Genomic DNA, 25,266 nt, shown 5'->3' with positions numbered 1-25,266 from the left:
AAATTCTTTCCCTTAGTTTTTATTAAACCTGTTGTAAGTATCGTGTGTTTTTTTTAATTTCACTTCAAAGTAGACGTTGAAGAGTCGATTGTGAACGCACCACGGATTTACAGATCACGGATCAGCTGTTTAAACTTTAAAGCTAACCTCACTTTTTCCGTTGTTTGTGTTTTCACTCTGCAGACTGACAAGTGGTCCGTTCACAATCGACTCTTCAATGCCTACTTTGAGGTGAAATTTTAAAAAACACGATATATTTTTAATGTATCGTCTGTCTATTAGTTTTGCATTTATCACCTTATTGGGATGTGACCTGTTTTATTGGTTTTATAACTGAAACTGGTATTTTTGAAATTAAAAAAAACATCAGTTAAAGCCATTGCATTTGTATACTTATGAATAAATAAACAAATACTCTAACTTACCTCTTGTTGACCTTAAACCTATACAAGCCGAAGGAATACACTCCTACATTTAAAAACAAGAAAATCGAAACATATAAAACACGACCTCCAAGTATTCAGCCTCAAGAAAGCAGTTAGTTGTACCAACATACAGTTACAAAAATTACCATACAAACAAAAAGTCCGCTGTTAGTTACTACGTGGTTAATTCTGAAAATGACTGCAATTAACTTATTAGCTCTTTTTTATTTATTAATTTCACTACTTTTTGCTAGTTAGCAATTACTTTTACATGCAGGTCAACTTAGCAGTTTTTTTAAATTTATATTAGCAGCTTTGGAATACATACATTACATACGGGGTGATCAAGAATGACTGAGTCTGTTGGCAATGAAACAACTGAAAAATATTGGTGTTTTTCTTTTTCGTAATTGGCACTGACCGGATGTTTTAACTTGACACGACATTATAAAAAAATTAGGTTATATCGGGTATGTTTATGCTAATACAAAAATGACCGTTTGATGGTAAACGTCAAATTCGCCTGTCAACTCTGTCAAAGCTGACAACCGGAAATGCGTTTAGATTACAGTGATACCAAAATCATTCAAATTGTCATTGTTACCAACAGACTCAGTCATTCTTGATCACGTTGTACATACAACTACACACATAATATAACTTTGTCCATAACATTACCAGGAGCAAACTAAATTCTCATAGAAGGAGGTATTAGTTTCACTTCTGAATATTTTCACGCGTTTCCGTTTAAGGTGGATATTGCTGATCAACAATTACATCGGGTGTTCATTTAAATTTCTCCTCAAAGTTGGCGTTGAAGAGTCGATTGTGAATGCACCAACTCGTCAGTCTGCAGAGCAAAAACACAAACAATGCAGAAAGTAAAGTTAGATTGAAACAGCTGATCCGTGATCCATAATCCGTGGTGCGTTCACAATCGACTCTTCAACGCCAACTTTGAGGAGAAATTTAAATAGGGGACACTTCCTTAATTAATTTTTAGATAATTGTTCTGCATTTCCAGTTAAAATTATTTTTACCGTTAAGGTTTACTCTCATAACCTACCATTTTGTCGCAATTAATGTTAGGTCAGGTATCTGTCAAATAAACCAACAAAACATATCCGGTTGCAGTGTTGCAAATAGTTGAATAAAAAAATGTTCTCAATTGTACCCGTATACAGGGTGTCCCAGAACTGGCGTACATCCCGTTAACTGCAAATGTAAATATTTATTCTGAAATGGATTCTGCAAAAAAAACTGTTTCTATCCTTTTGTTTTTAAATTACATCGATTTTAATTTAACCAATCATCGTAGACAAATATGAATTCAATCCATGCGTTTCCTAGGAAACAACAGCTCACGGTAGATTTATCTGTAATCTTTCTGTTGTGATTGGCTAACTTAAAATTGCTGTAGTTGAAAAACTATAAAAAATTCTAGTGAAATCTTTCTCACCAGAAAGAGCGGAGCACGTGGTTAACGGGATGTACGCCAGTTCTGGGACAGCCTGTATGGGCGTATAGGGATATTTATTGTTTAACCGAAATAAGTCAACAGGTGATGGATCTCCGATATGTGATCGGACAATACGTAACATAATGAAATTAAAGTATTTTTTTAATACGTGAAGAGATTTGTGGTCGAGTGGTGGGCACCTCATCATTTAGTATGCGTTGATATGGCCTTAAATGAAAATAATAAAATAATTAATAATAAATGACAAGTCTAATTTGAAAATGTAACAATACCAATATTTTTATTAGCTAGTTTTTCCAAGATTAGCCTTGAATTTTGGACTTCCTCCTGTAGAACATAACTGCGGGATTCCTATTTGTGGTCTGTTTAACACACCTCTTGAACGCATTCCAGCCGGTCCTTTTCAGGTGAGGTTTGAACCCTCGATGAAGTCGATCGTTTATGACTAGTATAAAATCCTGATAGTTGATGACACCATCTCCGTCGACATCAAAAATATTAAAAACGGTGTCGATCAAGTGGAACTTCAAGTTGTGGTTGGACAACATTCTGAAAGCGTCGTGGAAGTCGATCCTGGAGACGTTGGGATTGATTTGAGTGTAGTATCGTATAGCAAAGAAAAATTCCTCCACGTTGTTCAAGAACCCCACAAAAGCTTTAAACTCTTCGAAGGTGATACCTTCTTGAGGGTTATGTTTTTCCGTTCTCGACAACAAGCGCTCGATGTAGTTGTCGTAATCGTATTCCGCGTCCATGTGGGTGTACCTTATGAGGAGTTTAGCGAAATCTAGTTCCGTAATGACGGGCAAACCGTGAGAGAACTGGTTGAATTCTAATTCCAGTACTTCCCTCTGCAGATCCGTCACAAATTTCTTGAAGGTCTTGTAAGTCAAGATGTTTGTCCCGTCTTTTCCGAAAAAGTGTATGACGAGGGTGGTGTCAACGTCGTGTTTTCTCTGGAGGCCCGCCTCGTCATCGACTAGTTCCTCCTCGTCAAGAGGAGGCAGGGGCGCGTCTTCAATGTAAAACCCCCGCCGAAGTTTCCAATCTCTACTGAAAACCCTCTCCAGGACGAGGTACTCGTCCTTGTCTATTCCGTTGCTGTCGTTTCTGTCCAACATTTTGAACGCGATTTCGAACGACGACTGATGCTTGATCAGTATCGACAACAGAAACAGATAATCGGTATAGGAAATGATTCCGTTGTCTTGAAGTTTGGTGAAAAAACGCGACGACCCTTCCGACGGCGTCTTTCTCTTGATGTGCTCCAGGTACTGATCTGACAGGACCAATTTCCGGTTGCGACGAATTCTGGGATTCACTTCCATCACCGAATCGAGAAAATCCGAAGGGGTCATGTAAACCTGGCCGTCGTACTCGACCGAGGCGAATTTCAGGAAAACTCTTTCGGTGGATCTTCGTTTGATCGTCGTTAAAATTCTCGCTTGTCTCTTTTGGAAAGACTGAAACAGCAGATACAAAGCTCCACTTCCAGCCACGACACAAAGGGATGCAAAGGGATACCTCCTTATTGCCCTGACGCTGCTCAGCGGAGTCACGGTTTTCAGATTTTTATAAAATTTCCTCCAGTTTTTCCTAGTTTTCCTTTTCGCAAGCTTGACACTCGACAAAGCTTCCGTCTTCACATTTTCGCAAAACACCGACAAACTTGTGCCGGTTTTTCTCATCAGCTCGCGCAGTATTTTTCTTACGTCGATGTCGGCCATATTGACAATCTGTCATTTTCCAGTGACACTTTACTGGTGTGTGCGAATCGGTTTTTGCGCGGTCGAACAGATTGGCGTTTGTATGCTTATGCGGAAGTTGTCGGTTTGTTTGATTAAAAGTCGAGATTTACGAGATTCGACCGAGACAACTTCCACTTCCTGTTCAGAGCCCGGACAAATTTTATTACCGCCACCATTTCCGAGCCGTAATTTTATATTATTTAGCGGTTATTATGTTTTAATTATGAATCGCCCCGGGCGTGCCCAGTATCTTACCCCGAATGAGTAATTTCGTGGCTCTAGCGACAATTGTTGCTTTCAGTTCCTGAATCGAATTTTGTATCTATGTTTCCGTGTCCTCTCTCACCTTTCATTAAACGTGTAATTGGGAAAAGTCCGGCGACGGTGCTGCCACCGGGGAAAATTCTAGTCGCGAAAATAAACTCTAATCGTGCAGCAGACACTAAAAATAAAGAAACTGAGCGCTTGATAACGACAATTGTTGGCAAATAGAAGTTATTTTTTAAACATAATTACGCATTCAGGAACACAATGTTAATTATTTATTTTTTATTATCTGTATTGTTTGTGGGGTCAACGACCGATACAAATCGCGCCCACAAATGATACTATCTGATTCCTCTTATCTCCTAATATTACAATATCTTTATTTCTTTTTTATAGTTTTTTACAACTATAATTATAATAATAGTTTATTAATGTATTCAGGACATCTACTTTTCACACTTTTATAACAGTTACCATAAATATAAGGTTATGTATTGTGATAAATGATAAATTAAAAAAAAATGAATATACATGGTGAGTAGACGAAATCGAATTCGTTTAGATTTTTTTTCTAGTTGTCACTAAAACATTAAATTATGTAATTGGTTCATTGCCTTTGCCTGAAATGTTTCGAATAAATTATGATTACGAAAAGCGTACCAAATAATAAAACAATGTGTCTGTTTCATAGTACTTTTTCAAATTTTGATGATGGTAATTTTATTTATACTGGCAATTTAGAATGTGACAGGACAAATCACTCTTTGTATTTTTTAAACTATCACCAGAGTTTTCCTCGCACATATCTCAACTATGTAAATACATATTTTAAATTTCTATCAAAATGATAAACGTATTGGCCAACATGATAATGTTACAAGTTAAACAGCAGAAAATGTATTTTGCCAACATAAAATTACATTAATTAATAACCACAATAAATTTTACTATAAGGGATATGTAGTTAATAAAAATAAATAATAAAATTTTGACGAAATTGTGTCGCCTTTTTGCATTGCTAAAAGAATAGTAAATTTTACTTTAATAAAAGAGACCTTCAGCGTTTGACATTTTTAAAACTAATCAAATATTCAACGTTTTAAATTTTAGACACCCGAAATGTAAATACAGACGAGAATCGATTAGCAGTAATATTTGTGGTGGTTTTGTCTTTAGTTTTATTAGCCATCCTCCAGAATATATTGTTATCACTGTAGATAAAATGGTAAAAAAATCATTTTCAGAATCAAGAGCCGACATTTTTCGGTGGATATTTGAGATACGTGTATTTATATAATTTTATGGCTTCTATGAAATCTCAGGATGTGAAAAAGCCGGCGTTAAATTAATAGCACATTAAAATATTTTTAAATTCCACATTTTGAGGAGGTGACGGCGAAATAAAGGTATGTCAATGCAAGACGGTTTTTAACGATGTAGTTCCAGCCCATTAGAGCACAGTTATCCGGCGACAAAGTTTTTGACGTCCATTTAGTCATTTGTCTTGCTATTATGTTATAAAATAATTTGGAAGTTTGTAACTAAACGGTGTCATTACAGGGCGGTGAGTTTTTTTTTATTTGTTTGGGGTTACAAAAATGTTGACCTCGTGACGTCACCGTTTTCGTAAAAATAGTCGATTCTGGTTGGCCAGACGCTCATCCATTGCCCTGCGTACGGTTTGAGGCAATGACCGAATATTAAGCCACTTGTTTGGGTACGTTTCAGGTGTTATCAATTAATTTGGCAGAATGTGAACGAACTCGATTACTTTATTGCAGATGTGATAAGATAGTTGACATTAATTATGCGGATTAGGAGAAAAATCTGTTCATCTCTGAGGTTAGCGTGTGTATTTTTTTCGTGTTAATGCGTAATCGGTCACATGTTTGAACCGGGAATCGTTCGCCTCGGTGTCAATGCCTCCCTTATCTCTTACACATTTTCCACCTGTTTTTATCTCTGGCGCGCATCTCCTGGAGGTGTCGATTGTCCCGCTAATGAAAAGGACAAATTTCGTCTTATTAAAAAAAGCGAAGCTCATCGATATCGAGCGATCAAGTCCGAAGAGTATACACAATCATAGTGTATATATGGTGGGGTCGTTGAACCCGCGTCCGAGTGGGGATACGGCTACGTCACGGAGCCGGCGCTAAGACCTACGTTTTTATTTACAACGAATGTGTTAGATAAAGACGAAAGCCGGAGAGTCGGTCTGTGCTCCAAGTGAATTCCCATATTACTACACAGATACATGGACAATTTGCTAGGGCAGACTTTCTTAAAAAATGTCCAAAATATGTGCCGGTTTTACGCAAGATATTGACGGCGAGGTCCCGCAACATCAAGTGAACTCGCGCAGTGTCCCGGGTATTTAATTAAAATCCCCGTTCTGCACAGTGGCTGTTTTTTCTCCACGGATAATTTTTTAATTGACGAGTGAAGTGAGTGACAGTTACCTGTAATAACGGCGCAAGTGACGTTTGTTGTGGCTTTGTGTTAATTTTCCGGAAAAATCCAGTGAAATTTTGGCTTGGGTGGAAGTGTTTTGCAATAATATTACACGCTTTGAGATACACAAAATACTTGAAGTGAAACTCTCATTTCGTTCAATTGAGTAATTATGAAACCTGAAATTTTTGGGGATTCCAATTGGCATCGTTGTGGCCGAAGTTTCGAGAGGGCGACGTCTGATTAAAAGAAAAATTCCGCGTGCACTTAAATTTTAATGATTATTGATAATAATGTTGTTGTTTTATCGTAATCGGTCGTTCACATTCGCGTAAAAATAGACGAGTGGTTGTGTGCGCAAGCAACATTGTCTTGAAGGCGATTTTTCCGTTGGTGGTCATTTTTCGGAATTCTCCTGTATTAACGATCGCATCTCTCGCTCAACCATATTCGGCGGTGAACAACCTAGAGTTCAATGGCTTGCCGCGCCTCCAAACACAAACCGTCGTACTTTATGCTGGTTTGAACTAACAAACTGTATTAATGTGCCGCCCTCTTCGGATTTTTTCCACACCGAGGAAAAATTCTCACGTTGGTACCCTTGATCGCGAAGTTCGCCCTCGATTTTTTTCGTTTCGTCGGGAAGCAATGACATTGTGTGACTTGAGGGGTCATTGACCCCGCGCGCAGCCAGATTTTACTTTGTTGAATTTACCAATGACCCCTTGTTCGGCGCCTTATCACACTCCTACTGAGTAAAGCCTCATGTATGTACCATCCCAAATTGATTAGCACCAACCTGCGTGAAGAGAGCGGCACCTCGTTCGGAATGAACCCGACATCCGAGCCGTGGTTCGGTGGTTCATTCCGATGGTTAAAAACGTGATCGATCTCCCTCGTCCGTGTTTTTTCAATTTCAGGTGCTTTGCGATGGAAATCGACGTCGTTAACGTCCATCGATATTGTACGAAATAAGTGGTGAACAGTCACAAGTGCGCTCAGAGATTTCTTTTTTTTTTTTTAATTTTCCCGTCGTGCTTCTTGATTTGTGCGGATCGGCCTCTTTGGCTGCGGCCATGAGACGCATCAAATGTGTTAAGAACCAACGAACGCTGGTGTTTTCGTTTGACAATGGACAGTTTTCAAGAGTTGTTCAGTGGTGGGGAAAACTGTTGGCCGACGACAGAATCTAGAGACGTTAGACCTGATAATATTTCGTCTACCGATTCAGCGACCCCGCCGCCCCAGATCGACGACAAGGACGACAAGAAAAGTGCCAATTCGATCAGAGGTTCGTGTTTTTGAAATACTGTTGAACAGCTGATATAACGATCCGTCGGTGATGATGACAAGAACTGTCATCGACCTTTAATGTCGCATCACTTTCGGTTAGCGCCCCAGATCGCAAAGTGGCCTCGAAGTCGGTTCCATCGAAACTTATCGAGTTATCATTAAGACAAATAAGGAAACACAAACGGTTCGGTTTCACTCAACCACCGCGCTTTCGAGAATTTCTGTTTCACGCGAGGTTGAGTCAGCACCGGCTCCGAAATAGAAAAATCTTATATTTAGACCTGTTAAAAATTGTCCAATAAAGAGCTTCCAAATAGTTGGTAATGTCACTCGAATTCTTCACTTTTACGCAATCCTCTACCTGTAAATGACAAAGGATGCTGTTTTGGGAAAGTTATTTCTGCTGTACAATAACATTACCTGTGGTTTTTCGCCAATAAGAAATTACAGACTTGTTTTAATGCAACCAAAGCGATCGGTTTAATTTTAAAATTAAAAATACTCGAAACGTACCTCCTACTTTAGGTATGCATGGAACAAACATAATATACTGAAATTCTAAAGTAATTAAGTAATTTGATGTCTTCAACTAGTCGACTAGAATTTGCCGTTTGTGCAATCACTGTCTCGTTGTTCAACAACGCCCTTGTATGATATACGACATTGCAGGAATATTTTCCATTGTTCAAAAAGGTTAAATCAACAATAGCGTATTTTTTATTTCCAAACAACACTGGAGGTCTCAGATGCTTCACCAGTCTCTGATACGTTTGAAAATTTATTTGATTTTCTCTCTTGTGTGTGGTCTTTAAAATTATTAATGACTTTGTCAATTAAATAAGACCTCAATTAAATTTTATTCTTTGGATGTGTCACAGGAATCTTTATGAATGAAACTTAAAACCGAGTGTCTGGACAAATAAATCTTAAAAAAAAATACGGTCTCTCATTGGACAACAGGTAATTTGACACTTTGTACCAAAATATTTTGTGAATGTAGAAGAAATTACATATTTCGATTATGTCATCGTTATCGTTAGCCACTCTTTGAAACTCGAACCCGCCAAAACCTTATCGGTTATAATTATGTACTCATATCAATAACCTAATCTGTAACGTGTAAAATTTTATGATTAGTTCTCCTACACATAATTATGTATATGCAAATCTTGTTACTCAAATTATTTGTATCAAAATTATTAAACTTAATTAAAACTATAAAATTTGCACGTTCTGACAAACCATACATCAAGGAAAGTTCTGTTCGCATTATCTCAAATTTGTTTTGAAGCTTAATTCGTTCACATCAGAAAAAAACAATTATTGTGGTAGATTCCCACAGGAATTCGTAAGAACTCGTTTAGACATCAAAATAACTTCGTCATAAATGTATATTTTATGTGACAGTTTCATATCTTGCCTACGGAACGAACTGTTCAAAGGGAACATCATCCCCTAACAAAACCAAAACAATAATTTTAATTCTTAAAACCCTCCTCGTGTTTATGTCGTTCTTGCATGCCATTTGGTATGTGTAGCGACCGTTTTCTCGAATTATGGCGTTTTGGGCTAACAGGGAACAACGTAATTTTTTCTCGAAAAATGGAGTTCCCCTTCGTGAACGAAACTGACTCCGTCGAGATATGATTTTCCAAGTTCTCCGCGTCGGTATGACTTCATGCTCATTGCGTTGCGTTGTCTTGTCACGATGGAATCAATAATGCGCCGTATATACCGCTCTACAAAGAAAAGGGGACAAAAAGCGACCGAGTCAATTTACTGGCTTATTCAGGCGATCGCTCACGTAGTTTTTCATCTGTGAATGACTGAACCAACTTGGCCACGTTTCATAGACTGCACTTAAAACTCGGCATTAATTTTAATTAGGGTTTTTATTGTTTTTAAAATTTTTTCCATCGCTATTTCAATACGTACATATGTGTGTTGAGGCCGTTAAAAATCAAAATAAATCTTACAAGACATGTGTAAATATTAGTTTTGACAACTTCAAATCTTGAGACGAGAACACATCACTACTTGTAGAGATTTGTACACACATTACTTGACTTGCAATTGATAACTGTAGTACCTACTCCGAAGATTTTGATTGGTCTACGGTTTCTCTCGTTTTTGCATAATATTCGTGTCACTCGAGTGTGAATAAAGTCTGACTGTCTACTAACGAACGACGGATAAATCTCGCAAATAAAATCAGCCGGTGATAAACGTGATTCATTCATTCATTACAGGTCGATGACAGTTAGATAAAGACCAGTAGTATTTTTAATTTTTGCCAAATTTAATTATATCTCCTCTAATTATACATGACTAAAAATAATACTACTATTGTTGTTTAATTTAAAATAAATATTGGCCAAACATTATCACGTTCTTAAAATAAGTCCAGACTAAATCGCGACCTTGACAACTAATTTGCAGTTACAGAATTAAGTGATATCTACTTCCTGTCAACGTATTCGGTCGGCACACAAATCCGAATATAATCACGGTGAAACAAATATACAGCGTGTTAAAAATAATCCACTTGTAACTGATTATTTAATTAAAACATTCAGATTTAGATCGCAAAGTTGTCGAGCGATTGATACCCACCGAACAAAAAATGTTCGCCGAAATCACATCAATTTGATTTTAATGTTGTTAATCTACAGATATGTAATAATAATCGGTAGTTGTGAAATATTTTATGTTTTGAAACCAGTGATTTCAATTTTGTAAATAAAGCAATTATCAATCAGTCGTTCCGTTGTGAGGTGTTAATTAGCTTTATGTGAAATAATTTATCTGATTTGCTTGGTTCGTGTATATATTTCATTTGTTGTAAATAGTACAGCAACTCGATGACGTAGTAGTGGCAACCAGCTTAACACATGTGTATCGATGTTGCCCCCCGAATTTTGTTCGCCTGATTGATCATTAAAAGCTCTCCACATTGAAAGCTAATGAGTGAGTTGTACATTAAATTATTTAACAACTTTTGTGGAATTCTGGGCGTACGTCTGGTGTTCCGGGACTTTTCATTGATAAGCCACTTATCAGTGTTAGTAGACGAGTTACAAAATTATTTATCTAGAGAAAACTTGTAGGATCTGCACCTGCACCGGGAGCACAACAACAAATCACATTTATCCTTGCATCTAAATTTAAGTGCATTAGCAACCACAAAAGCCCGAGCAGTTAATTGCCTAATGTGGTTTCCTCTTATAAATTGTACAAGAGATTCTAATTAAAATGACATAAATAAAGCACCGCCTTACGTTCGAAAACCTCTAGTTATCCTGCTAGCATTAAATTGCCCCTGCCATAAACATTCCCACTCAAGGAGACCCTGAATTATTTCTATTCAGTGCGACGTCAACTATTCCAGGGTGGCATCGACAGTTTTTGCATTAGAATTAGTTTATTGAGACTCTGCCATTAAGAGATGTTGCGTACTTTACATTTATTGATTCTGTTGTAATAATGTATTTCTTTTCAGCACAAATCGAGATAATCCCGTGCAAAGTATGTGGGGACAAGAGCAGCGGTGTTCACTATGGTGTCATTACTTGCGAGGGATGTAAGGGGTTTTTCCGAAGATCCCAGAGTTCAGTTGTAAACTATCAGTGTCCTAGAAATAAAAACTGTGTCGTCGACAGGGTAAATAGGAATCGATGTCAATACTGCCGACTGCAGAAATGTCTTCGGCTAGGAATGAGCCGAGACGGTGAGTTTTTCTCTTTTTTTCGTTGTTGCTACACACGTTTCTTTTTTTTTTTTAATTCGTACCGAACAGATGTGTGTTTTAATAACGGGCGAGTGTTGCGTCCTGAAATGTACGTTAAGCGTTAATCATGGAATGTGAGGAATCGCAGCAATAAATCCTCATTACTTTCCGGCTTGTTAAATAAGGAAGGCATTATTCATTTTTGTTTGCATGAAGACATGGATGTTTTTTTGATCTGTTAGTTCGGCTGAAACGCCAGCCACGAGCCGTCAGGCTTGGTCGAATTATTATGGCGGCCAGATACAGATATACAGGATGACTCGACAAAGAAAATTTACGAACGGTCGTAGTGTTTATCTAAGATGTACAAATTAAGTACGGGTCAAGTTAATTCCTTTAAAGGCAACTGTATTTAATTAAATATGTCACACTTTTTAAATGTTATAAAAAATTTATCACGTGATACAGTATTCGTAACAACTTTATCGTGACTGCGTTAAATCTTACAGCAATTTAGCATTTTATGCAAAAATATATCAAAATCCTCGCGGAAATTGCTCACGGTACTTGTTTGCAGCAAAGATAAGTCCGATTTTCTAATAATAATTGTTTTGAAATAACAAAATGCAATAAATAGATTGCACATTTTACGACTGATAAGAGTGTGTGGTAATAGATCATTTTTGTTCGGGTGAAGTTACTTACAAAAAGTGTTGTTTTCATCAATATTGTTTGATGATATTTTCAGAAACAAGAAACATATTTTTGAAATTATTCATTATTAAATGTAAACATAACAATTTGATCTATTTTAACATATTTAACATTAAACGATGAAAACAGCGAGCTGCCAAATGTCAAATTTGAAAATTCATAGAAGCGGCAAATTTATACCTTTACATACCATGTTTCACAAATAAAATTTCTAATCAAGTCTGTCATTTAGAATTGATTTACTTGGAAAATTTCAAATACATTTTTTTTTTGCTGAAAATTGGATATTCTTAGTATTAAACGTATACGTAAAAACTGCAGTATTTTCATTTAAAAATTTCAACAAATTCTCGGCAAGCATTTCATTGTAACTTGAACACGGCCGCACATGTATTTGCGTGAAACGTCAACGAACAACTTCCTAACCTTACTTTCTCGCATTCGTGGTTTTTTGATGGCATTTATGCAACAAATGTTGCTACAATTTAATAAAATAAATATCCTCGCAATAAATTTCTTGAAAATGTGACGTGTTAAAAAAAAATATGTACCTAACCAAGTTACGTGGTGCTTGTTTTTGTTTCTGTTAACGTATGGCGTAGCTTCATCAGCTGTTAAACATTTCGTGAACGAAACGTTTGGCAGAGTTAGAGAAATAATAGAAAATGAACCGAAATTTTCTATTTCCAGTTATTACAACAAATGAAGGTACGAAAAAAATAAAGTTAGGTGTTTGAAGGAACAAAAAAAAAATCGACGTTTGGAAAAGAGAATGAAAAGCACGGCCTGCTTGACCACAAATTTATTTGTACACTCGGTATATATTTTTAATAATAACACTATCTAAAAATCAGTATCTCTGCTATTTTTTTTATTGGTGCACCTCAATCACCGAGTTTCCAAGGCTGACTCGATTTCTTGATTACACGATATAAATCACAATCAAGTAAAGTCCATTCAAAAATCAAAAAACCACCATCTGTTGCTTTAGGTTGGTAAAATTTAAAAACCCTAGGTCGATATTTTTTCATACTGTGTTGGTAACTATAAATTCTGACATTTATTTGATTCAAAATAAAATTCAATTGCTTTGAATTCCGTTCATATTGTTTTATTAACAGCACGTTTCATTTATTTATTGATTCTTATTATTTTTATTTAAACATGCCCAGAAAAACAAGACATTTAATAAACACTTAACCTCAAAATTATCTACAATTCTCACCAAATTTTACACTAAACAGCATTGCCGATAGTAATTATCGAGGAAAATGCGACGTTGGTGGTTTTTTGATTTTTGAATGGACTTTCATACTATGTTGGAAACATTTTATAAAACCCCGCATTAGACCAATTAACTCCTAAAATAAATTTGAAGATAAGTTACTAAATTTGTTGCGACCATCATTCACGTTTTTTTGAAATGTATGAAATTAATAACCTATGAAATAATTTCACTATTGGTAAATAAAGAATATTCAATTGTTAACGTCTCGAGCCTTGTGAATTGTTAAAAGAGAGAAATTGCCTACGCTAGAAGTGGAATCTTGTAAAAAATGTCGTATGAAGGGGGTGCTGCCATTTGATATAAAACTCAAGCCCGTTGAGACTTAAAAAATCCGAAATGTACCCCGATCCCGCGTCTACATCGTATCTTCTTCAAGTATGTGCGGAACTATACCCAAAACTAAGAATACAATAAATATTCAGGCTCCCGATTGCTTGTTCTGATCAATAATGTCCTCGTGGAAGTCGAAGGTTTCTGCGCAGACAACAATTTTTGATAAAAAAAATGTTCTCTAAAAAAACCTTTGTGAATATTTTATAAAAGATGGCTACATAAAATTGATAAAGCAATGCAATGTAACAATATAGTTCCTTATCAGGTGTGTTTGTTTTTTTGAGTGTTTTATTGCAGCATGACAAAAGAAAGAAAGCCTTCTCTGATACACAATGATGTACAATACTTGCAAATTGATTCATTTTATTATTGATCCTTAAGAAAAGCCTTAGATGTGGGATTGAATAAATTGGACCGACTTAAAACTTGAAAAATAAAAATAATAACATTAAAAAACGGAAATTTTAAAATTCTTTGTTAGCATTACAATTTTTCTTTTCGAGAGATATCTTTTCGTAAAATAAAATTACTATTCTGGGGGTTGCCAGTTTTACCGCTGCATTTGTTTGAGCCACGATCGAAGATCCGGAAGATCTAGTAAATATTACTAAATATATCGTGGAATTGGCTCAGTCGCGACTGTTCAAACACATTCGGAGCCCAACGTGTTAAGCAGTTGCGGTTCTCTTAAGCCCCTTTCCGTTCCAACAATTACCATGCAGTTGCAAACGGCATATGCGTCCGCGTATGTGTGTGCATGCAACAGCCGCTTAATTTAGCTCGGATTACTGTAATGTCTCTTCTATGTATAATGTTTGCATTGTTCGAGTTAACTTCCCACATTGCGTCATTTTGTAACCTATTAAACAAAACGCCATTGCATTGTTCAATTTCAGCTCATTATACTTACCATACCTAATGAAAAAAAACTCGGGACAAAAACAATGGAAAATGCATTTTTGTCTTGGCAACTGTATTTTTTCATTTCCCCCTGCTCCTCGTCGGTCGCTTCGTCGCATTTCCACCGCGCTTCAAGTTTCTCTTGTGCAACGTTTCGGGTTTTTAAGTGGCGCGGTGCTGCTCGGACTTTAATCAATTTTCCGGTATGACGCCGCCGACAGTTTGCAATTTGCGGCTAATGTAGACTTTGGTACAGTTATTTCTTCGATTTGTAGGTCATCTCGGCTATTTCAGTCATTCGCCGGTTGAAACATGATCGGATCGTTGTCACAATGTGGTAATTGAACGAAATTTCAACGGAATCCGCAATAGTTGCGCCGGAATTAACGACCGATTTCCTAATCGATGCCACTTTGAATGCTAAAAAGCCGCTCAATAAATTATGCATTTTCTCGTGATTTTATAATCTAGGCGCTGCAGGAGTCGGGCCCCAGGCTTTTCACGAATGCATGCATTAAACGTTTTAACCCACCACAATTAACTTTAAAACGGCCCAAAATTAAAAAAAAAACAAATACCCAGACGCGCACAAATTAGATCTTTCCATTTGCGCTTATCAAAGCTGTGACACTATAATTTTATTACGACGAATGCGGAAATACACACTCCGTCCCTGTTCAGCTAAAAACACTGTTTTCCTCTTGTTACAATCCCAATTATGAAGTCGTGAAACGGGGTAGGCGTCGGAAGTTATGAAAAAAAAAGGGAACTCCTTCGGGACCGAACTTTAAGCTATAACAAAGAGTTCAAGAACAATTTGTCAAAAAATTGTCGTGGCTAAGACTAAAACCAGTGCTGCGCTTACAAAACAAAAGTATTGTTAGTCAACTATGCGAATTTCAAATAAGTTGACAGTCCGATTACGTGATTTAACGATAAGTTGGTTTCGTTTTTTTAATTGACATCGGTTCTTCCTTCGTGATGCAACGAAAGTTGGATAATATTGCAAACGGATGTCCGTATTTCAGTGCATGAAAATGACAGTTCGCTGAATGGAAAAACAAGAAGAGTAACGGAATGGAAGCAAACAAAATATGTATTTGCCAACGGCTTTTGACGTCACTTTTGCTTTCTGTCGCTGCTACGTTTGCAGTGATTGTTTCGTCTTCTCTCTCGTAATTCTGATTCTTCCCTCTTTAACTTTCGATCTTCGTGACCTCTGATTATTTTCGTAATTGTCGACTTATTGTGGGAGGTTTGAAGACCGCTCCTTGAGATTTTACTGCTCAAAGAATTTTAAAGAAAGTTGTCGTCCGTTCAGTTACTTGCATATATTATTTTTTTTATAATACCTTGCATTGCAGTTTTAACATTAAATCGTTGCATAACAAGATGACAAGTAAAAACAAAATATATATTCCCGGAATTTCAAAGAGAAACTGATTATTGCCTGGATATGGTATTATGAAAATAGACGACATAATATTTACACAAACCAGTTGCAAAGATAACCCCGATATGTAGTTATTTTCCTCAAAATTATAAATGTAGTCACGCCAACAAACACCTGCAGAGGGTTTCGTGTGCACTAACGAATAAGATAATGTCGGTAAAATGATTTCTTATTTAAAAATTGCTGCAACTAACGTCATTTTTTTAAAGAATACTATTTTATATGTTAAATAAAACAAACAACACATTTTTCTTGTGATTTTTTCGATTGGTTTAATTTTTGTTTTCATTTCCAGCTGTAAAATTCGGCCGAATGTCGAAGAAACAGAGGGAGAAGGTAGAAGACGAAGTCAGATTTCATAGGGCACAGTTAAGGGCGCAAAGTGATTCCGCTCCTGATAGTTCAGTGTTTGAGCAGCAAACACCCTCGAGTAGTGATCAATTACATCATAGTTATAACGGCGGGTGAGTTGCAACATGTCAATATTTAGAATGTTCCAACGTTTAGCGATATTAGCGGCGAAAATTTGTACTGCCAGTGGCAGCATCACGACGTTTTATTACATCTGGCCCGAATGTAGGAGAAAGGAGCCGTTTGTGCTTTAAAGCAGGAATCACAAAGCACAGAGCACGCTGGTGCGTAGACTTTGCTTTGTGACCTCAAGTGATTTAATTATGTTGGAATTGCAATTTCATAAAACGGTTTGACATGTTACAACAAAGCTGATGCTGTTTACTTTGTTGACGTTTGTCGTGTCCACTTGCAGGTACACGTATAATAGCGATGTCAGCGCGTACACCCCAGCCTATTACACGAACACGACCCAGGTTCAAGCGAATTCGATGGGTTACGACATCTCCGCGGATTATGTGGATAGTACAACGGCGTACGACCCCAGGCCGGGTCTCGACGCTTTAAACGACACGGGAAGCTTGATGGCCAACGTGGTTACTACAGGTAAGCCCGCTTCCGGAAACCCACGCACGTGTATACCAATTCATCATTTACTAGGGAATACTAACACAAATAGTGGTGAAGGTGGTGGTGGTGGCGGTGGTGGTGGTGGCGGAGGAGGTGGCGGTGGTGGAGGTGGCGGTGGCGGAGGTGGTGGCGGGAAACAGACGACACTGTCCCTGTCCGATTCTCGTAATTTTAAAAGGGTCAGTCAGACCTCCTCCAGTACGACAATGTCTGGAGGTACTACGGTGGTCTCGGTGAAGCAGGAGGTGGCTGTGGACACTTTGGTACCCAGTTATGTAGATAGCACCACTTTCGTTAATTCTCCTACAGTACAACAGACTAACACAGTTAGGCAACAGACCAGTTCACAAAGTGTACAGCAGAGAAGTGGGAACGATTGTGAACCTGTCACTTTGCCTAGTAAGTTCGTTCGCAGACCAGTGTGCAGTTGTATTGACGAATGTCTTGATATTTTAACAAAAAGGTGGTGATGCATGTTTTATTGGTTGCCTATATTCTCGCATGTGGGATGCTTCGTGTCTGAACAAAAACCGCCGAGTGGAGGGGCGCAGACATTAAAATCGAGTTTCTGTTCCAGATCCAAGTCAGATATCGGAACTATTATCGAAGACAATATCAGACGCACACACACGTACTTGTTTATTAACCCTGGAACATATTCACGAGATGTTCAGGAAACCCCATGATCTCTCCCGACTTTTGTACTATAAGAACATGGCCCACGAAGAGTTGTGGCTTGAATGTGCCCAAAAACTCACAACAATCATCCAGCAAATCATCGAGTTTGCTAAAATGGTACCTGGTTTCATGAAATTGTCCCAAGACGACCAGATCGTATTGCTGAAAGCAGGTAAGTATCCAAAAATTGCCGTCTTAACACTTGAACAACACCCTCTCCTCTTTGTCCAAACAGGCAGTTTTGAGCTGGCAATAATTAGGATGTCTCGTTATCTGGATCTGTCCCAAAATTGTGTTCTTTACGGCGACACGATGCTGCCCCAAGACGCCTTCTTCACATCGGACACCGCCGAAATGAAGTTGGTCACGTGCGTCTTCGAAGTGTCCAAGAGCATAGCAGAACTGAAGCTGACCGAGACAGAACTGGCCCTGTATTCGGCCTGCGTCTTGCTCTCTCCAGGTACGCAGTCGCTCTCTCGACGGTTTTTCCTTTTTAACGGTGGACTGTTGCAGATCGACCGGGCCTGAAAGGAATCGGCGAAATCAGTCGACTCAGCCAGGCCGTGGTGAGGGCGCTGAGACTAGAGCTGGACAGGAACCACAGCATGCCCATCAAGGGAGACGTTACGGTTTGTGATGCCTTGCTTACAAAAATACCTACGTTAAGGTGAGTTTTGCACCGGGAAACTGTGAACTTTTTTCGAAGGCCTTGCGTTCTTTCAGGGAGATAAGTATGCTTCACATGGATGCATTAGGAAAACTCAAAAGATCTGCGCCACACCTCGAGTTTCCTGCGCTACACAAGGAGCTGTTTAGCGTGGACAGTTGAGAAACTTCAGCAGAATCTTCTGATCTGTAGCAGTATGGCTACTGTGAGTATTTAATAGTAAAAACAATCAGAACGAAAGTGTGGCAACGCGGTCGCTAAGCACAAAATATCCCATATAGTTTATGAATTGAACGAAATGAATAAAAATGTAATGAACCAGAACACGACTCCTTCGAGTGAAGTCAGGATAAACGCTTGTGGACACAACTTACACATTTTCTTTGGTTACAAAATTTACCGTTTGGTTATTTTCAGTTTAATAAATTGGTACAGTTCCAGCGTCAATCGGAACAAAGAGCTCATAAATTTTCTACGATAGCTGTGGATTTGTGAATTTTACGAGGGCGTTGTACACTTTTTTAGTTTGAAGAGAGAATGTGTCGTCAGAAGCTGGCCCTGAGCTGTGTGTGATATTTTATTAATTCAGTAAGCTCTGGTAACTTTTGCGGTTTTTCAAAAATAAATAAACAAAAATGGAATATCGAGGCGACGTTGCCACGTTTGAAAATTTGCATCACGATTTTACGGAAATTGTTTGTTGCAGATTCCTTCATACTGAATGTATCGGCCTTAAATACATAAATAATATAAAGTATAATTTCGTTATAATGAGATAAAATTTATTGTTGTGACATAGAAATAAAGAACCGCAGATCTCTAAGTATTATTTAAAAAACTGCAAAAGCTCTAGAAGCCGGGCCCTGATTTCAAAGTACAACTTATTGTTTGTTGTTTGTTATTATATCTATGCAGTGTGTTATAAAATGGTTCTGAATCCTAGGTGCTGATAAAATTGTTTGGTATATTTTTTGCGGTTTTTTAAATGAAATATTTACGTATCGTAATCTGCCACTTAACGTAACACGCTAATTACACGTAAGATTAAAGTTATACACTATTGATATATAATATATGACCAACAAGTTATCAAGCAGTAAAACTATTTTAGTTATGTATAAAATGGAGTAAATAGTTAGACTGCGTTTATATATTTACGTAAGTATACTGAAATCACTTTAGTTGGTAGTGTTGGAATAGCTAAAATACAAAACATTATAGACAAGACTGTATGCTTACACCGTGAGTTTTTACTGGTTTTTAACTTGTTGCCTTTTAGTTAAGTTTTACTTGGTGACACATGGTTTTATAAAAATATATATAAAAGAGATGTATATGTATAAAGTATATGAAATAGTATATAGAGTATTTATGAAATAGAACTATATCTGATTATTATTTTACACATTTTGTTTTATTATGGATTCGAACATATATTTTTTCCATAATAAAATGAAAATTCGCGATCGTGATAACAAACTTTTTTCAGCTTTTACGATTTTATAGATTTGTTAGATTTGCAAGGAAATTACACGAACACAGCTAGAACTTCGATCTGCAGCTACTTGCCTCTCTTGATATCTCTCGTTCGGAAATAAATGTCTAAATTTACCCGATCATGTTTATGTAATTTCCCGTCTAAAATGCCAGGATGAATAGTTCTAATTTTTAAGTTAGTTTTTAAAGTGCTTGTACATGTTAACCATTGTTAAATCGCATTTTAACGTTAGTCCAACCCAGTGTTGTAAAACTATTTATGATGTAGTCGTAATAATCTCCGTAGTAGCTATAAAAAGTACCCAACATCACATCTTCTCCTTTCATAAATGAACTTTTTATCGACTTGTATTATAAAGATTTTATATTTTATTGTTTAATGTAGTTTCACCTTTGACAATGGTTAACATCGATTTTATAATGAGAGGCTATTGGTTATTTTTGTATCTAACGAACCATGTAATTTTAGAAATACTATTTTTCGGAGATTACTATAAAGACATGGCTGTGTTATATACATGATAACGTCTTTACGAAATGTAATTTGCCTTTTTGTGTTAACTTTTTGTTAAATAAAGAAATTACAATCTCCCACAATATTTTATTTGAGAATACAATATTTTTCATACATATCATTCATTCCGCATTACGCCATTTTTGCACCGATATTTAACCCAAAGTTAACCACAATTTGCGATTTACACCTGCGTAATAATAGCCAGTTTTGTAAATGAGGGTTGGCAGTGGGTATTGGTATAGCTATTGTTAAATGATTATATTGAATTAAAATGTTTAAAAAACATGTACCTTGGGCTACAAACTGTACATTATCTTAATTTATTAGAATCCTTTATACTGCTGGTGAAATTTTTTTAGTGTAGATGTTGCTAACATTTTGTTTATATTATATATATTTTATTTCTGTTGGTCCTTGACAATTATTACAGTTTGTTAATATTTTTGTTATTTTATTTTTCTCCTCACTTAATCTCTTTCTGTAGTTGTATAGTTTTCTTCAGCTAAGTGCAATTTCACAACAAAAATATTACCGAAACGTAATAAATTGTTCGCGACACCAGTAGAAATTATATATATTTTTTTGTATTTACAATTTTTTTATTTTTCTCTCCCTCGCCGCCCCCACTCCCATTCAATTCGCGAACAAAAACTAGCGGGTTCGTTTACTTGAATTTCCGCGAAATGATAATTGCCACTTTGAATTTTTCACCAATTGTTGGAGGTTCCCAAGAAGATCAACAGTCGAGATGTCTAGCATAATATTAAGAGTACTTGCAAAATGCCTCCACAATTACGAAAACAAACACGAAAATCACCAGAGCGTACTATCATATACGTTACCTTGGTATTATTCATAACATTGAATCTTCTCAGGAAGAGATCTTTTGTTTTTAGTGTCAAAAACCTCGTTGGGAACCGAGTTTTGATAGAGACGGAAAACTCAGAAACTACCACTCGACCACTTAAACGCATATAATTTCCAACTGGAAAGGTGGTATCGTTATGCACCCAAACCGGTTGCAGCCGACCCTGTCTATGCAGGAGACGACCTCTTTGCAACGAAAAAAAATTTAAAACTAGTCTAATTCGAAGGGGAACATTATGTAAATTGCTGGACAAAAGCAAATTGTCTGCCAAGACGTAAAATGCCATGGCAAAAAATATTGTTAGTCACGTTTTTGCGTCTAATAGTGCATAATTGAAAAAAAATTGTGAGAATTTTTTTGGAGTCAGCGGCCTGGGGCGTGCATTAGCGGCGCAAGGCACTTTAATTAGCTCCGTAAAATTTGACCTTCGCCAATAAAAAATCTATAGGCGAAGCAGCGTCTCGTCCTTTTCTTTCCACTGCAAATTAGTCCGAAGACCGCTTTAAAGATTGTCGAGATAGCCGGCTTTATACATTTCATCGTCTTCCACCGCTACCTCTTCTTCGTCTGCACGAGCTCCTCGCATACACAGTATCAAAATCTTGATGCAGCAGCACGCACAGATAATTGATGCACCAAGAGAAGAAAGTGATAGATTAAACGAATTAGTGATGCACATCGCGAGCTTTTAAACGTGGCTTTCGTGTCAAGAGTGATGTCTCGATTAAATTGATTGTGTTTTCAAAATGTTTGCGAGGACTAAGACCGACTTTTTCTTCATCATGGCCTCCGGCCTCGCGCTTTTAGGAGTTTTGAGGGCCTTAACAATCGACAACCAGCTCACAGTCATCAAGAACGGTAAGAGAAAACGTTTATTTTCACAAATTTTTCGAATCCGCAATTCAAATTTTCGTTCCATTATGCAAACCGTAACGAGATGCGGATCAGAATCGTGTTTTAAAAATTGCACGATCTGCAAAAACGCGTATTTGTTCTACTTACTGCTCCTGAATTTGCTTTTGATCGTCATAAATTATCTTTAATGGATTTTTTCGTGAGCGTCAAATAAATTCCGAGATAAACCAGTCGTTAAGCTAACTGTAAAGTCGCGAATCAGGTTCATGTCAATTAAAAAAACTTAATGCGGGAAAAAAAATTACGAATGAGCGACAAAACTTCTTTTATAGATTGTTACGAGCGCTTAGCTATCGGCCAACGGCACAGTCCTAAGGACATTTATAAGACGTCACACGTTACAACTGTACTAGAATGTCAGTTGTTTTGTACGAAAGAGAAAGAATTTTGCAGATCTTTCAGCTTCGGGTAAGTACACCTTATCACTGTGTGTTGATGTAGGCAACCAAATATACACTTTCAGAATCGGAGTCAAAGGTAACGCGAGCTGCGAGCTTAGCAACGACCCCGTCAAAGAAACGGCAGACCTGAAACCCATCGGAACAAAAGCGGACACCGATTTTGATCTCTACATTAAAAAATTGGGGTGCACTTTGGTCATTGACAAAAATAATCCGGCTTTCGGCAACCACAAACCGCAAGGGCAAGATAAACCTCAAAATACCGGTTACGGTTCCTCCAACTCTTACGACAAGCCTTCCAGTGTTAATTACGGGCCGCCCCCCAGCAAACCTAGCAGCGGAGGATACGACAAACCTCCCAGTTCGGGGTACAACCCCGCACCACCACAAAGCAAGCCTTCTGATGGCGGTTACGGTGCCGCCTCTACTGCCAGACCGTCTTACAGCAAACCTCAAGATGAAGTGGGGCACGTTCAGACTGTAGTCAGTATCAGCACGGGGCCTCAGAAGCCGGTCCTGCACCCCATACATGACATACTGATAGGGGATGGTGCGTACAGTTACGCCAGACCCCCGTTCCGTCCGTCTGCGTTGAATCATCCCTACGACAAACCCCCTCACAAACCTAGCCCTGACGACTACGGCTCGAGACCACAACGACCTGACTACAGTTCGAGGCCAGATCCGGATCGTTATGACTCTAGGCCCGGCGGAAGCAATTTGGTGTCGTACGGTCATCGACCCATCCCCGAAAAATACGCCTCCTACATACCTAGACCTGAACAGCACTATTACAGACCGGAAACTGATGACTACTACAGACCGAGACCTGAACAAGACTATTGGAGACCTAAACCAAGTGATGACTACGGTCACAGACCAAATCCTGGTCACTACTACAATCCATCCGGTGATGGGTATAACAGACCGAGTGATAATTACAGACCGGTTCGTCCAAACACTGACTACGGACAAAAACCTGATTATAACCATAGACCCAATCCTGGTGGTGACTACGACAGACCAACTCCTCCCACTGGTGACTACAACCAAAGACCAAGTCGTCCCAGTGACTACAATAGACCCAATCCTTCTAGTAGCTACAACGACAGACCAAATCCTTCCAGTGGCTACAGTGACAGACCAAATCCTTCTAATAGCTACAACGAGAGACCAAATCCTTCTAATAGCTACAACGAAAGACCAAATCCTTCCAGTGGTTACAGTGACAGACCGAATCCTTCTAATAGCTACAACGAGAGACCAAATCCTTTCAGTGGCTACATTGACAGACCGAAACCTTCTAATAGCTACAGTGAGAGACCAAATCCTTCCGGTGGCTACACTGACAGACCCACTCCCTCGACTGGTTACCCAATTCGACCAATTAACAACTACAATCACCGACCAAGTTCTAACAGTGACTACGACAGACCCAATCCACCAAGTGACTACAATCAAAAACCGTCACGTCCAAATAATAACTACGACAGACCAAACCCATCAGGTAGTTACAACCAAAAGCCCCAGCGTCCCGAATATGACAGACCGAATCCGCCCAGTGACTACAACCAAAAACCTCAACGTCCTGATTACGACAGACCGACTCCGCCAAGTGACTACAACCAAAAACCGTCACGTCCTGACAATACCTACAATAACAAACCAAGTACTCCTAACAGCGACTATGACAGGCCAAACCCTCCTAGTAGTGGTTACAATCAGAAACCATCACGTCCCACTAGTGACTACAATCACAGACCCAATCCTCCCGTCGATGGCTACAACCGTGACAGACCTTCTAAACCGACGCACGAATACTTATTTAATGGAGAAGTTGACAGATATGATCAACAAAAACCTTCTATACCTAGTGACAGCTATCAAAAGCCTGGGTACAAACCGGATTCCAACAACCCTAATGGTGGAGGTTACGACAACGCAATCAAAGGAAGTTCCAAGCCTAAAGACCCCCACTCGAAACCCATTGTAACTCAAAGCATAGGTCCTCACGGTGAATCGATAACATCGATAATCACAGAATTGGACGAAGGTGAGTCTGTTTTTTTTGTTTCAATTGAAATTACGGTTATTTTCGTTTTACACACCAGCACCACGCTTACATCATTTGATAAAATCTCAACGGAGCTATTGGCTGAAGGTTACTAGTGGCTACAACAATGGTCACTTATTGTTGTTTACATGCATAACTAATTATTTTGCTCGTACCCTCGTACATCATTTCTGGGGTTTGAGCCGCTGTCACTGGTGAACAATGCGATTTTGCAATGTGATAATTCAATTATTCACGGTTGAGTTTGAGAATTTAAATTTTGCAAAAAAATTTCCGAAAAATAGATCTCTTTTTGGCAGATAAGATCTCCCCAAGGCTAGTTACGACCGTCGCGAGCAAATTGACCAATTATTCAGGTGTTTGCGATCTGTTTCCTTGAAATCTGACAAATTCTTCGTTTTACTCAATCCGGCTCTTTTGTTTTCTCGCGGTAAACAGGATGCTCGCTTTCAGTTTAAGATTTTACTGAAGAAAAAACTTTTTATGTGAGTCATCTTCTTGCAAGAAGCTATTTTTCGAATTACGTAATGTGGCATGTCGAGCGTCGCGAGCTTAATTGCTCCAAATACCTGTACATTAAGTATAATTA

General features: G+C 38.0%; 4 protein-coding genes across 16 annotated transcripts in view; 2 read left to right on the top strand and 2 right to left on the bottom strand.

Annotated features, from left to right (window-relative positions):
* Positions 1–21,006, top strand: part of Hr3 (Hormone receptor 3) — an 85,741-nt gene extending 64,735 nt beyond the window's left edge. For 4 of the 13 annotated variants that reach the window (XM_069040287.1, XM_069040288.1, XM_069040291.1 and 1 more), the window contains 9 exons: positions 11,164–11,391; positions 16,375–16,543; positions 16,846–17,036; positions 17,091–17,459; positions 17,638–17,910; positions 17,974–18,198; positions 18,252–18,405; positions 18,462–18,610; positions 19,112–21,006. In XM_069040287.1, coding sequence (XP_068896388.1) covers positions 11,164–11,391; positions 16,375–16,543; positions 16,846–17,036; positions 17,091–17,459; positions 17,638–17,910; positions 17,974–18,198; positions 18,252–18,405; positions 18,462–18,567 — 1,715 coding nt within the window. In that variant the 3' untranslated portion in view covers positions 18,568–18,610; positions 19,112–21,006. Of the gene's footprint in view, positions 1–6,095; positions 7,663–10,609; positions 10,632–11,163; positions 11,392–16,156; positions 16,232–16,374; positions 16,544–16,845; positions 17,037–17,090; positions 17,460–17,637; positions 17,911–17,973; positions 18,199–18,251; positions 18,406–18,461; positions 18,611–18,822 lie in introns of those variants that run through there. The other 9 variants (XM_069040285.1, XM_069040282.1, XM_069040284.1 and 6 more) reach the window with 9 other exon arrangements.
* Positions 1–25,266, bottom strand: part of didum (dilute class unconventional myosin) — a 140,405-nt gene that overhangs the window by 98,312 nt on the left and 16,827 nt on the right. The window lies entirely within an intron of this gene.
* LOC138125043 (calcium uptake protein 3, mitochondrial-like) lies at positions 2,136–3,557 on the bottom strand. The gene is made up of 2 exons (XM_069040294.1): positions 3,430–3,557; positions 2,136–3,368 (listed from the first exon to the last, which is right to left on the bottom strand). Exon 2 carries the CDS (start codon positions 3,261–3,263, stop codon positions 2,208–2,210), a length of 1,056 nt encoding a protein of 351 aa, XP_068896395.1. The 5' UTR covers positions 3,264–3,368; positions 3,430–3,557; the 3' UTR covers positions 2,136–2,207.
* LOC138125035 (uncharacterized) overlaps positions 21,773–25,266 on the top strand; it is a 27,947-nt gene continuing 24,453 nt past the window's right edge. Inside the window, exons 1-3 of the mRNA XM_069040265.1 lie at positions 21,773–22,145; positions 22,475–22,610; positions 22,666–24,656. Of these exons, the coding sequence (XP_068896366.1) occupies positions 22,034–22,145; positions 22,475–22,610; positions 22,666–24,656 (2,239 nt within the window). The 5' untranslated portion in view covers positions 21,773–22,033. The remainder of the gene's footprint in view (positions 22,146–22,474; positions 22,611–22,665; positions 24,657–25,266) is intronic.

Source organism: Tenebrio molitor, chromosome 2 (assembly GCF_963966145.1).
Source record: "Tenebrio molitor chromosome 2, icTenMoli1.1, whole genome shotgun sequence".
In the NCBI taxonomy this organism is placed as follows: Eukaryota; Metazoa; Arthropoda; class Insecta; order Coleoptera; family Tenebrionidae; genus Tenebrio; species Tenebrio molitor.
Note: the sequence above shows the minus strand (reverse complement) of the source record. Positions and strands in the feature narration are given on the sequence as shown.

Bases quoted from the DNA above. Each gene is read 5' to 3' on its own strand.
- LOC138125043 (XM_069040294.1), bottom strand. From the start codon at position 3,263: ATGACCCCTTCGGATTTTCTCGATTCGGTGATGGAAGTGAATCCCAGA.